The sequence below is a fragment of the Lampetra fluviatilis genome, chromosome 8 (assembly GCF_964198595.1).
Source record: "Lampetra fluviatilis chromosome 8, kcLamFluv1.1, whole genome shotgun sequence".
In the NCBI taxonomy this organism is placed as follows: domain Eukaryota; kingdom Metazoa; phylum Chordata; class Hyperoartia; order Petromyzontiformes; family Petromyzontidae; genus Lampetra; species Lampetra fluviatilis.
Genome location: NC_136282.1, coordinates 15,837,119 through 15,851,711, shown reverse-complemented (window position 1 = coordinate 15,851,711; position 14,593 = coordinate 15,837,119). Strand labels below are relative to the sequence as shown.

The window sequence follows — 14,593 nt, the reverse complement described above, 5'->3', positions numbered from 1 at the left end:
CGACGTTTGGTCAGGCCACCCCATGCAACACCAAGCAAGGGCCTCCGCCCTGTTTGGTATTGAATCAACGAGTGGACGGGAGACAGGTTCCCCTCCTGTACGTGTCAGCGTAGCCTTTAACCCCAAAACATTTCCATGACGCTTGGCACATTACAGTACTCTGCTCATGGTCCACATCAGGAATGCATTTGTCACTGAATATTTTGTAGGTGGCTGGTAATAATACTGGGGTAGGCACATGACTAGTAGTAGCCACAGCAATAAGTGAGAGGTATTCTGGATGTGATGTTCGAGGTGTGGAAATTAATCCCTGATCCAGATGTTCCCACATGTGCACGATAGGATTTATGTAACAGGCTTTTTGTGCCACTCCAAATCCATGGTCTATTGCATGAAACTCACACCTCCATACTTGACCGTGGGCACAATACATTGGGGTTGGAGGTACCCGTTTGGTCTTCACACCCAGTTGCAACCTCCTTGCGTGAAGTACTGAAACCTGGACTCATCAGAGAAGTGTACAAGCTGATAGTATTGAAGGGTCTCGACAGACCGTGTCCTATGACCAAACATTTTAAAACCGTTAATTTATATCATCAATAAAGAATTCCCGGCTTGAGACACACTCCTTGTAGTCAAGTCAGTGGATATGACATTATAGCATTTGTAGGCTCAAAGGCATTGCATGGGTGATGTTAATATGTAGCATTTCGAAGGTGCATGTGGACCTGCAGCGGGAGGCCTTCCAGATCGCTTTGTCGCAGCAGTGGCATTCTCCTGTGTGAACTTCGCGATGATTGTTGGCCACATATGCACGAGAAATGCCACGATGTCTATCTGTGGTTAACTCGGGTCCACACTCGGAAGGTCCCGTGGCATGTCTTCGGATAAACAGTGAGAATATCACGAGCGCTGCCTTTTTTTCGGCGGGGTGATTGCGCCCGCTGGTTATCTGGCCATCCAGACGTGCGCGATGTGAGTGATAACACCATCAATATGAAAATTGCTGTCTGATACATTTATGTGGGTGGCCAAATTATTATGGCAGAGACCCGTATACATACACACGTGGAATATAAATACACAGCAACGTCCATTGTATTGTGAAGTGCACGGTTTGAAGGTCGGGGTTTGTAAAGGATGTTAATGTAATGGCAATGGTAGCTTATGAGTAAATAACCCTGAATTCGACGCATCTTCTTAGACCTCGAGAGCCAGGCAGGGTTTGGGCCTTGACGGTGCTTGGAATGGGCCACGGGTATAGATCTAAAACAGGTGTTGTTGTCTACCCACCTTCGCAAGTCCGCATTAACCACCGTGATTATGGTCAAACAATGGCCACATCTTCCTTGCTCTGGCCATCCACATGGCCACCTACATCCCCTTGCTCGAATCCAGGATTTAAGACATCCACTTCTCTTCAGCCTATGCAGCACCGATTACAATGGTCCTCTTGTCTTATTACAGAATTCATTTTCCCCATTGCCATGCTCCCTACCTAACTTTCCTCTTCATCTCAAAAATAATATCCCTCCTCTTCCACTCAATCTCATTTAGTGGCAGTATATGTACGTATGCAGCTTCTTGAGATGCGGTCGCATTTAGAAGCTGTATAAATTCAAGGTTCTATGCATTATGAGAGCACACCGTATCTCGGAAACCAATTGACTGATGCGAGCCATTCAACGTCTATCTGGCGTCTGGCGTGCCATCAGGCTGACGCGACATTACCATAACATATTCCACTTTAAGTGCACTTTAACAGAATCCATGTTGGTGGGGCCTAGCAGTGCCACGGAGAGGTTACTGCACGTCGATGTTGCATATGCGTGTAATTAGTAAAGAGCCAGTTAAAATGTGTCACTCCTCTGCTGCTGATAGAATGACGGTAGAATTGCAGTGCGGTCGGAATACTTCTGAAGGTACCCACGCAATGCTCTATAACACGGCCTCCACTTGAATAAACCACATATTGTATTTGTATAACGTGCACGTTGTATGTAGCTCATTTGTATTGCATTACAGACAAAATAATAAAAAATATGCATCACCCTTCGTTACAACCACACGTTTTTTAAGGCCTCTCCGTGCTGTGTCGGCCATAGGGGTTGTTTGACCATACTTCACCACGCTGGTTGGTGCGGGTTGGTGAAGGCGGCACCCAGAAAACTGGTTCAGATGTCACCACTGACGTTTGCCGTTGCCGGAAATCAGATTGAGGTGTGCGGGAATATAGCACAAGACGCTAACCACTGCATCGCCGCTCCACTTCCCGTTTTGTTTGATACAAATCCAAATATTCGTTTTGTCATTGTTCAGCAGGTGGCAGATTTACAGTGTCGCAGAACTTGCAGTCATGAGGCTCAGTGGATGGGGCCACGGGTGAATTAATCAGATCACCTTCAGGGTTCAATCAGCAGTCCCAACCAAAACTGCAGGGAGGACGTAGCGAATCTCCTCTGCAGAGAAGTGAGCAAACCTCAAAGTGTTGTGTGGGCAGTAACGGGATTCATACGAATAAAAATCAACCTCATCACTTACGCCCACCCTTCAGGAACACTCCGCGCCTATAAAGAGACTTGAAGGCACGGTTGCGACTCTTAGAGTACAAAACAATTGGCGGGTCAGCTTTTATCTGTTCACTTCTTCAATTTCCCGAGAGTACTTCATTTGATGTGGCCTTCGTCGCTCCGCTTGTTAATTGTGCTCTTGAATGCGAATGCCCTCTCCATAACCGCAAGGCCACTGCCATTTGCAGTAGACCTTCAGCCATCGGTGGCATTTTAAAAACGCTGATGAATTTAAATATATCATCTGGAGTAAGTGAACGAATGTCCTCTTCGTCAGCCATTAGGCACTTTAAATGCAATTAGCTTCAGTGTAGTGATTAATTATTATTTTTACACGACTCGTGTGTGGGTTATTTATTTATTTACCTCATTCTTAACTCGTTTTTTTCTCTCTCCTGCACAGTCGTACCCGTGCAGAAATTGTCACTTTGTTCACATCCAAAGTCCCCCCCCCCCCACCGGTAAAATCAATGCGGGAAATCTATCGCTACAATCATCGCACGCCGCCACCCACCGAGCGCTCGTCACGCCTCCCTCCCTCCCTCCCGGGGAGCGCGAGCCCTCGGCACTGTCTCTGCGCTATCGCGGCGGTGCCAATCGCGCGAGCGGTGGAGCCAATGGGTTAGTCGGTAAAACCAAAAAAAAATTAGATGTGGGAATTCAAACCTGTCCGGATGAAACTCCGTGATGAAATTCGTGCCTTCCAACGATAGCCCCACGTGCTCACGGACGGCCGCACAGCGGATGTGTGGCGTGTCGGGGTGTGTGGCGTGTCGGGGTGTGTGGCGTGTCGGGGTGTGTGGCGTGTCGGGGTGTGTGGCGTGTCGGGGTGTGTGGCGTGTCGGGGTGTGTGGCGTGTCGGGGTGTGTGGCGTGTCGGGGTGTGTGGCGTGTCGGGGTGTGTGGCGTGTCGGGGTGTGTGGCGTGTCGGGGTGTGTGGCGTGTCGGGGTGTGTGGCGTGTCGGGGTGTGTGGCGTGTCGGGGTGTGTGGCGTGTCGGGGTGTGTGGCGTGTCGGGGTGTGTATGTTGAACTTCTTTCGCACTGTACATAGCCAGCCATGCTAATCGGGTCAGCGCTGAGCTGGTAGGGCTGAGATCTGGCACGCGGACGGCACCCAGCCACCTGTGACGAAACCGGGTTTCCAAGTGCAGTGAGTTGATGGTCACGGCCCAGTCACCAGTGACTAATGCACAGAACAAAACATCGTGCAAACTTTGGCTCTGGAATTAGATGGACTAAATACTAGCTCTTGAGAATTTAAAATATCCATTTGACTGCCATGCATTGAACATTCCTCTCGGTGGCCGAGTACCTGGAAAAGTGCTTCCCCCAGCGGTAGCTCTGTGATATCTGCTTCCGTGGGCCGTTCTATGCCACTGGGGATTCCATAGCTCTGCGAGAGATCGTGACTTGACCCAGTCCAGGATAAAATTGAGGGGAGAGGTTTGTAATATATTAAATATAACTAAATTAAAGAAACAAATAGTCGGAGCCCTGAGGAGGCCTGTGTTGATCTGTGCTTGCGGGTCTGGGTGCAGAACGGCCGCACCACCCTGCAGCTCGGAGACTCGCTGCCCCAGCAGAAGACGAGGCTGATAGTGGTGCACGCGGACGGCACCCTGGTGGAGACCACGAGCCTCAAGCCGCCCACCGCCGCCCTCGTCTCGGGTGGGTTCCCCGCCTCCAGCTCGCCACGGTGGCTAGGAGATGTTAACTACCTCGTCTGGTATGCAGGAGGTCGTCGGTTCGATTCCGACCCTGAAACCTGTTTATTTAGGGTTTGCACGTCTCTCTCTCTCCCTGTGGTGGCGTGGATTTTTGTCCGGGTCCTCCACATTTAAAAACATGCGTTTAGAGTATTCGGCTGCTATAAATTTACACGTGATAAACCACTTTGTTGGGCTATCATTTGTGATAGCCAAGTCGCTTCTAGTTTAACACCGCCGCGTCATCACACATCCTCCGCTGCCCACACAGTCTGAGCTCCTTCCCAAGCCACCCGTTTTGTCGTCTTTCTACCCTTATTCGAGTCTAGGCTCGAGAAGGACCTGCACCATTCCTTTGTGTGTTATAATAATAACTATTTACCCCAAGAGAGCCACATTGAGTCTGAAGACTATTTTTAAAGAAGGTCTTGCATTGTGATGTTTGGCCAACACAAGTTACACCATGATTGTGTGTTTTCACTATGGGAGGAAGCCGGGGAACCTGGAGGAACCCACGCAGAAGAAAGAGAGAACTTATAAACTCCACACAGATCGGCGCCCGGGTCGGGAGTTTAATTTAGGCCGTTGTTGCTGTGACACACAAGTGTTATCACTGCGCCATTGATGGAAAACAAATCATTTTAGTCGCTTAAATCCAGACCACAGACCGCAGAACGTAAACAGTCCCCGTCGGTCTGCGTCTCGCCAGGCTCCCAGCCCACCTCGGCCCCGCTGTCCCCCGAGCCCGAGAAGGACGGCACCAAGTACAGCTGGGACACGTCGGCCTACGAGAACGAGCTGCCCGTGCGCTGCCGCAACACCAGCGGCGTGCTTTACAAGAACCGCCTGGGCTCCGGTAACCATCGCCGTCATCACTTGCGATGCACGCCCGCGCCACAGCCCTTTCTGTCAATCCGCTGTTGCATGAGGATGACCTCCCTGTGCCGTGTGGGTCAAGGGGGTTATTTTGACCGCACTTCGGCATTGAACAAACGTTTGCGAGACTACCTTCGCAGCGGTGCGCATGGGTATATAACAAAAACGCGACGCATCCGTCAATAACGCCGCCCTATGTAAGAGGCGATGTTCCGGTTAGTGGCCCTTATTCGGAGCAGATGGATAGAGGGGCCAGAGAAATTAAGTGAATAATTATACACCATGGGGCTCTGATATAAATAAAGTTTCAAGAGTGTGAAGTCTTAAATCGTCACAAAGGATAATACAATTTGGTAAAGGTGTGGTGCTTAGATGCAGGAGCAAAGAAGTACAGTCTGACGCGACATTGTTACAACATTGCCACTGATCATCATCACCGTTAAAGCAGTCACCGTCCTCCTCCTGCTCTTGGTATCGATCTCACACCCTGTCCTGGCAGGCGGGCGAGGGAAATGCATCAAGCACGGCACCATGTGGTACACTCCCAGCGAGTTTGAGGCCATGTCTGGTCGCGCCAGCAGCAAGGACTGGAAGCGCAGCATCCGCTACGCCGGGCGTCCCCTACAATGCCTCATCCAGGTGGGTAGGACTCACTAGGCAAGGAGCCAGGCTGAGGCCTTCAGTTCCGTTCAGTTTTATTTGGCGACACAGGTAAGTAGCGTTCAGTAAACAGGCTGCTTTGCAAGCGATATGTGTATAATACCTGAGGGGAGATTGTACCTCGTTAATAGCAAATAATAATACAGAACAATAATCATGAATAAACCGTGTTCAACATAAGGTTGGTGCTTCAACATTTGAAGGTATACAATCACGGGCAATGCTTTACAGAACATGTGGAACAATAAATAAATAAAATGCTGAGTTTGGCAGAGCATGGTAGACACACGTGCAAGTAAATGGGTATTTAAAATCAAGTATAAAATGCGAATAGGCCGGCGAGGGGAGCAATTTTGTCTGGAAACACGAAGCGAGCTCGTTTCAATGAAAGGGAGCAGCAACAAAAAATGTTCTTTAACCCAAGAGTGATTTCACTCTTGGCACGTAGAGAAGCACGGGAGAGCAGCTTCTAAGGCAGCGCGAGGGTGGCTGGGGGTGAGACGCTCACGTCGGTAACTCACCGATTTTCTCTTGAGCACTGAGGATGACCGATGCCCAGCTGTCTCCGGATGTCGAGGGGAGGTAAGTTGGTGTTTACATACGAGTCGCAGTGGTGCGTTATTTCGGGGGCATCCAGTGGAGAACGGAGAGCTGAGTGATACAAGGGGACCGGGCATTGAGGACCGTGTCCCGAGGCTGATCTGTAGGTGACATCATGGTCGCACAAAATGGGGAGTGCGGTGGCCTTGACTGTGTCTCACGTTACGGGAGGCAGGATGCAATGTTTGCTTCTTTGAGGAAGCCAATCTTATTTTTTTACACATTTTTGCGACTTATTCAATATGTGCTTGAAAATACATTTTAGAGTAAAAAATGACAACTATTTCAATTTTCTGCGAGTCTAGGGACATGATTTGCAATGGGGTGGAGATGGGTTTATATTTACTGGAAAACACCATCAATGTTGTTTTCTTACGGTGGAGTATGAGCTTAGGGGCAGCTGGGTGATGTTGAACGCCGTCGAAATCCTGCTGCAATTTGGAGCTGAGATCATCCAGAGATTTACTGGAGACAATGAGGGCCATTTCCTCCAGAAATAGGTTTATGTCCGAATGGGATAATGATTTGCCCAGGTTGTTTATATGAAGGGAGAACAAGATTGGACCTAGGACTCAACCCCTGTGGATGTAGGAATATGCCATCTGCTGTGAAGTAGAGACACTCCAGGAATTGTCATCTTGTACTGTGAACGCTGAAATAGACAAGTGAACGAAACGTGAAAAGGGGTCTTGCTAGGGTTGCCACCTCTTAGGATCGTCTCCTTTTGGAGGCAGCTGTCCTGGGAAATCTGGAAGTCTGCACGTGATGTGAAAAGGCACAGGTTTTGTCAGAATTTTGAAACCACACCTCTCAAGTTATTCCATTTACATGTAGTTATCGCCACTTATCTAGAATTGTGAGGTATTCTTCTTCCCATGATATGACCTGGTGTTTGGACTGGTGTCTGATTGTCTGTTTGGTTAGGGCTAGGGGTAAAGATAGTGTTTGGTTGGCTGATGTTGTTATGGTTAGCGTCATTGGGAAGGCTGACACTGGACAGCTGGAACATAGTTGTTTCCTGGCCTATAATTCCCGAAAATACCGCGGCACACCGGCAGCGAATCACTGTGTTTGAGGCTTTGAATTCGCGATTGAGACCAATTTTGCACCACCATGTACCATAACAAATGGGATAAATAATTTCAACACACTGCACGTATTAGCGATGAGCCAGGCACACCTGTGTCTGAGCACATGCGCTGGTATCTGGAGTCGCGTCACCGGTACAAATTATGACCAAGAGAGTGGGTGCAGTTAATCTTGTCCGGGGAAGGAAATTGCAACTGTTGCTTGCTCAGATATGGCTCGATGCACCGCTATCAGAAATTTAATAAAAAAGAAAACTCACCTGCATGAAAATAGGCTTGCGTTCGTCACCACTGCAGTCATTTTGCGGTGCGCCTGTTGCTGAACCGAGTTGGATCGAGTGGCGGGGAGATTGTGGCACTGCGCGAGTGCTTCACAAGGGCATGCACAGGGAAAGACCTGACACAGCTGGGCATCGAGGAAACGTCATGCTCCGGTGTCAACTGTGCTGCACAATAACTGTCTCTTAGACATTCAGTTGGCCTGCTACCTATCCACATAAAAATGGTGTTCCACAGCCCTTTGTCAACACACTGCTGGACGATGGTGTCCACACGCCGTGTCGATGGTGGGGACTGTTTGACCGAATTTCACTTTGCTAGTTACTGCTGCCTGGTGAAGTGGGGCAGATCAACACTGGTTCTGATATCACTTGCCACTGATGTTAGCCGTGGGTTCATGGCTTACTGCACTAACCACTATGCCACCACTCCACCCACAAATCCAAATACCTGCCTACACGCTTGCTTGTGATCCAGAATACATACCAGCTCACATGGCTAATGATGATGATGATACCAGCCTCTATTCCGCTTCCGCTTAAAATGTTAGCTTATGGCCTTTGCTGAATGGGTGCAGGAATTCTCCACACATCGTGGCCTCATAGCTCCGAAAAGTATTTGTGAGTATCCATTAGCAACCGTTTACATGAATCTGCCATTGGATTGCGAGATATTGAAACAGGATCAGCTGGCATTGGGCCGCTGCCCTCGATGCGCGCACGGCCGCTGATTTCTTGCCACATAGCTGCAATGTCTGTTCCTTCGTCGCGCGTGGCTGGAACACGACGGGCGGTCGTGATGTGTGCGATGTCGTTATTTCGTGGGGTAGCACTTGATGTGGTTTGCCTTGACATGCTTTGTCAGGGCTTTCAAGGCCAGTAAAACCATTATTCTTGGAGCAATTTAAAAAAATTGCCAAAAAGACAGCGGCATATCGCGGAGTACGGCGTTTAGTGCTGGCTGTGCGATCACTGCCCATTAGCAAGCTTTGCAACTGCTCTGGGTGTGTTGGACCGGATTGGCCCTGACTCACAAATTGGACTAACCATGCTTAATTGTGAAGCTACCGATGGGCGTAGCCAATTATGAATGGCAATTACACGGAGCGATGATGGGGCCACCTGTGTTGATTTCAGCACTCTCACTCTGTTGCGATGATTGTGGGGTTATTGGCAGAGGAAGTGGCTTCACGTGTGCTCCTGCACAGTGCTGCATGCATGTTAAGGTTTGTGTTACTTGAGGGATGTGGGCCATTTGAAGAATCGGTTGTTATTTTTCTTCTTGTTTTTACTGCCACACGTGCATCGTTTTTCATTTGTACAGTCTCGTTTGTATTGTCTTGTTCGCCCCATGAGCATAAATGTAACATCCACACGTAATTTACACATGGTTTACATCCATTGCAAATAATCAACTCTTAGAATCTAGGTTCGATGCATGTGTAGTGACTGACTCAGAGACACTGAAAGTAGGAGACACTCTGTTTATTAACGACCTTAACAGTTCACACTTGGTAACTACAGTTCCCAGTCAGGACAGCTGATAGACTGCCTCTGACTGGCGACGCCGAGATGGTGAAGACTCCAGCAACGGGGACCCCCCCCACTCCACACGGCAGCCCCGAGGTCCCCTCCCGGGGCCCCTCTTACACCGTCAGCGTGGCCTGGCTTCGTCCCGGCCACGGAAGGGGCACATCGAGCGGGTTCTCGGTGTGCCCCTTCCGTGACCTTTTCCCTACATCCCTCTCTGGTCCATCACGTGACCTGCTGTCAGTCAGGGCTGCTGTAGCTGCAGATCCCCTTCCCTGCCAGCAACCAGTGCTATGCTGCTAAGTGACCGATTCTATGTCACTACACATGTATCATGAGAGTTATAATTCCTATTAATTGAAGTATTTGCGAATTGGCACGTGCCGAGTGAAGTGTCAGTTCCGTTGGTGACCTCTTACCGTCATCAAAAAGTTCAAGAGGTTCCGTGCTCACATCACTGCTGAGGCAATGGTGCTCATCTCCTGTTAACAGCCCTCAGCCTGTGATGGAAATTACACATTCCTATGCCGGGCATGGGGAGGGGGGTATTCTCTCCAAAGGATATCGACCCTGCAAGGATGTGAACTCGCAACCTTCCCATTGCGAGCCTCTCGCTCTACTGCTGAACCACCCTTCCTGGGAAGTTGCTGTTGGAGAGGAGTCCGTTCTGTTGGTCCTCACTCCGCTTGCCAGTGGGTCCTTTACAACCTTGATGGCGTCTTATCCGAGACGCCCATCGAGTGAATTTTCTCCTGATTGCCCGATCATCCAGGCAGCCTCCCGCATAGTTAATCGGTAGATCGCTCTGTCTCTTATTTCCCTCTTGGCCAACAATACATCAGGCTGCCTGCGATAACCACACCCTTGAGATGCAGATTAACCTAATTTGTGTGTAAAGAGCCATCCCGCTTGCGTGTAATACATTATGCTGCTGGGGAAACACGGCCGTGCACATTGTGGTCGCTCATTTTAACACCGCGGTTGTGATGAATGCGGCTGTCTTTTCAGGAATTTTTTTGCTTTTATTTTCTCTTATCGAAGAACAGGCTTCTGCATTTCTTCCTTTAAACGAGTGTGTCAACTGTGCGAGTATTTATGCAGTGCCTTGTAGGCAGCCAATGATTCATGGGCTCGTCGATTAACACCGATTCTAACGCTCACTGATACACGCGTGGAATACTGTATTGTGCGTGCGAGAATCAAATATTTTATGATTTATAGAGATGTTATACAAATAATGTTGCATTTTGGCTACTTGAGCGTACATAATTGCTCGATATTATAACATAAACAATACAAAAAAGACCTTAAAACAAGATCGAAATCAATCATGTCGTTGAATTGCAACCCGGACACTTGACAATGAATGGAACCCATGGGGACTGGGACGGTGTAAAGAGAGTTCCATGCCGCGGGTTAAACTTTATTGTTTGCGATAGAGCGTCGGCAGTGGCGCACAAACACAAATAACAAGAACTCAACGCGTTCGTCTACAGCTCTGTGGCCGTGAAAGGCAAACGAGTAGAGTAGGACAAACTTGATTTGAAGCTTTCGTGACTGCAGGAATTACTCTTTGGTTCTTTCGGTAAAGTCATGTAGAAAGAAAATAAATGAAATAATGGAAGACGACGTTTCGATTACAACACAAGCAATCGTCATCAGGTAGAAATCAAACCTAGTAAACTTAGAAATACAATGCAATACAACACAGAGAGTCGGCTAACACAACAGTCAACACCCTACCTGGTTGATTACGTTCTTCCAAAGATTGCTAAATTTGACAGAGAGACAAAACACAGACACGAAGACACACAGACAGACACACAAGCAGAGAGAGACACACACATAGACACACAGAGACACAACACCTCTATGTCGAGGCCTTAAATAGAGAGAGGGGGGGCCAGAGAGAGAGGTGGGGGTAGGTCAGGCGACGTTTTGGGCAACGGCCCTTCGTTGAGCAGGACCTTTGCCCGAAGCGTCCCCCGTTGCATGTTTCCCCTTTGAGGGTCGTAGTGTCATCGACGATTGCGTTGCGCGCATGTTTTCCATTGCGTGCTGTGGGTAGTCGGATACTGTTCGTACCTCACGAATCCTCGGCTCGTTGCTGTTTTCCTGCCGGCACGGTTGAGGTTGAGGCGGCCTCCCACCCTCGGCTGTCCAGCCAGTTCCTGCGGCATTTGCAGGAGTCGTGTCCGCCAATCAAATCCGGCGCCTTGCTCACGGCGCGCCGGCGCCAGGGTCAAGCCGTAATTCCTCCGCCGCTGTAAAATCTTGCCGGACGGACCCCCCCTGCCGCTGCGGCCGTCGGTACCGCACGGGCGGCAAGCGTTGCCCCCCGCGCACGCCGCTCCTCGTTGTTGCTTCACGGGAGCGGCGGCGAGCGGGGTGACCGGGCGCACGCGAAGCTGCCCGCTTGGCCAGCGTACCAAGGAAGCAAAACAGTGAAAAGGCCAACCAGATTTTCATCCCTTTTATTAAATTATGGTTTACGAAAGTGTTGGCGCTTGGGATTTTCCATTTGGGCCCGGTAATCCGATTGGTGCCAACATGCTTCGTTACCCCCAAAGCTGTTTTTGGAAATGTTGCTCTGATCAGATTGCCGGAATTTAGCTTTCGTGTTTAATTCCACACTACCACGAAAGCAGAGAGTGCTAAGCTCAACCACAGTAGCGTGCTGTCACGTGCAATCGGGTGCAATCCAGTGTGATGAGCAGGGTGGGCAAGGAGCCCACTCCAACCCCCCACACCCCTGCCCCCAGACACTGCGGTCCAATCGGTGGCCAGGGCCATATTTACCAACACAAGGCATACTGTGTTGGTGTTAGCAACGGCGTAGGGGCACGTGTGAGTCTGTGGCACGCTATCACGGTGGATTTGTTTGCCTTGTTCTCAACTTCGTGCCGTTTCTGATGCATTGAAGCGAGTCGGAGCTTTTCAGTGCTGTCCGTTAGCAGATGACTTTCGAGGTATGGCCCGTGAACTCCCATCACGTGCCTGCCCAATTGTGAAAATATATCAAAACCACATCTGTAGCAAGATGTGAAAGTGGGTTTTTGATTAACTAAAATATATTTGAAACTAGACGTTGGAAAAGAAATAATGTTCTTTTTAAACCGAGTTCTCAAACCAAAACTGTGAACCAGAATTTTTGAAGTCTCTGTATTGTTACCACCTGGACGTATCGCGACACAGCGGAGACGTTTGGATTTTTTTGAGGAGAATGAGCGAGCTCCTGCCTAGCGCAGGCTGACCAGGAGCTTTGATAGAAAGCCGTTTAAGCGCCGCGCTGCCCTCGGAAGGAAGGGGGGCCCCTTGGGATCTCGCCGCACGTCTCCGTAATTGACCCATCAGGAGAACGTGCCCGGTGCAGCCGTTTGCTCGTTTTTGACCAGCGCGTGTCCTTATAGATTTTGTGCTCAACCCGTTTCTGAAAAGATTAGCTTTTGAATATAGTGCACCTCCATTTTTATTTTCACCTGAAATGCATTCTTCACACTGTTGAAATGTTATTCTGTTTTTAAAAAAAGATTCTCCACCACAGTTTTGTCCCAATTGTGGAATGGATGCCATGCTCAAAGGCAAAGTCTATTAAAAACTTTGGCAGAGCAGTGCGGCCTTCGAGTTATAGAACAGCCCACAGAAACAAATATCACAGAGCCACCGCTGAGATCCACATAGCAGGGGCAGCACTTTCCCACTCACCCTGCCGCTGAGAGCTGCTTGGATTCAAACCCAGGAGCTCAGCGGCACCGGCTCAGGGCTCTTGATTTCTGAGCCACACAGCCACCTCGTTGCGACGTTTTCACTTAATATGGCCGTTTAAAATCGGTTCCAGCTAAATGATTCAATTTCGCAGTCACCCATAAACACATCCCAGTTGATGACATCATTCGCCAGGTTGACGTAGCCCTCAAAGATTTGGGACACATTACTGCAGACGTGGCAAGATGGGAAATCGCTACAATCCTAAAAAACTCTAAGGCACCTATTAGCAACATCATTAAGGATGAGCACTTTGAGCTTTCTCAATTAAAAAAGAGAGATGACATCGTCATCCTCTCAGCTGACTAGGGCAATGCTACAGTCATCATGGACAAAACCACATACAATAACAAAATTCAGGACCTACTTAATGATGGTAGCTATACTAAAATTAAAAGAGATCCCACCAACAGCCTCGTTATGAAAACCAACAATATCATCACCGATTCGACATCTTTAATCGAACCAACCAAGCGGTTTTCATTAAAACCCTCTGCTGCTCGATCACCCAGATTGTATGGCTTACCAAAAATCCATAAAGAGGGTTCACCACTCCGTCCTATCGTCTCCACCATTGAGTCACCCCACCTACAAACTGGCCCGATTTCTGTCTGAGACCACCTCAGCTGTACTTAACTCAGCTCACTTGGTATCGCTAATTAAGGACATCTCACTATCTCCAGGTAATTTGCTCGTTAGTTTCGATGCAGTTTCTTTGTTTAGCAAAGTTCCTGTGCCTGACACCATTGCAATCATTGAAGATTTGGTCCAACAAAGACTGAATGCTGATGTACCGGCCCTGGTTAGACACTGCCTCACCAACACTTACTTCACCTGGAATGGAACTTTCTACAAACAAGTTGAAGGTACCCAATGGGTTTTCCCTAATCTCCGGTTGTAGCCAATGTTTTCATGGAAAATTTTGAGACAGATGCCATCCAGACATCCACTCTACGTCCGTCCCTTTGGAAGAGGTACACCCAGCCATTTACCGAAAGACCCAAAGAATATGGCCATTTACTTGACATTTTCAGAGACGTCACAATACATCTGTGACGATGTGCGGAGATGGAATGTTTTGTTTTTTGCCTTCCATAGCGCCAGATTTACAGTTGACGGGGACCCATCAAATATTTCGAGCTTACTGAAGCGTGCATCAAGTCCGGCGAATACAAAATCGTATAGAAAATGGACTGTTCGTTCAAATCAAACAGTCTTGGAAAGGAGAGACACGGCCATTCTACAAATTGCAGGCTGGCTGCTTTTCGTTCCATGTAAAGCAGACAAAATGACAACACTTTTGTACGTGCATCATGCGACGAGGCTCGAGCATGCGCGCGTCTGCTGGCAGATATCCGCGCACGGGTGGCAGCTTAGCGTGGCGCACGCATGTGCGTACAGCACAGTGGGACGTTAAATCTCCAAAGTGAGCTCTTGCGGAACCCGGCGTCATAATTAATTTCGAGAAGCATTCAGAAAAACGATCCAAGCTTGGCAATGGAGCATTGTTCACGACCGCA

General features: G+C 48.9%; 1 protein-coding gene across 17 annotated transcripts in view; it reads left to right on the top strand.

Annotated features, from left to right (window-relative positions):
* LOC144933954 (deformed epidermal autoregulatory factor 1 homolog) overlaps positions 1–14,593 on the top strand; it is a 53,136-nt gene that overhangs the window by 7,645 nt on the left and 30,898 nt on the right. For 16 of the 17 annotated variants that reach the window (XM_078859306.1, XM_078859307.1, XM_078859305.1 and 13 more), the window contains exons 3-5: positions 4,109–4,238; positions 4,986–5,132; positions 5,652–5,791. In XM_078859306.1, coding sequence (XP_078715432.1) covers positions 4,109–4,238; positions 4,986–5,132; positions 5,652–5,791 — 417 coding nt within the window. Of the gene's footprint in view, positions 1–2,105; positions 2,221–4,108; positions 4,239–4,985; positions 5,133–5,651; positions 5,792–14,593 lie in introns of all 17 variants that reach the window. The other variant, XM_078859308.1, reaches the window with a different exon arrangement.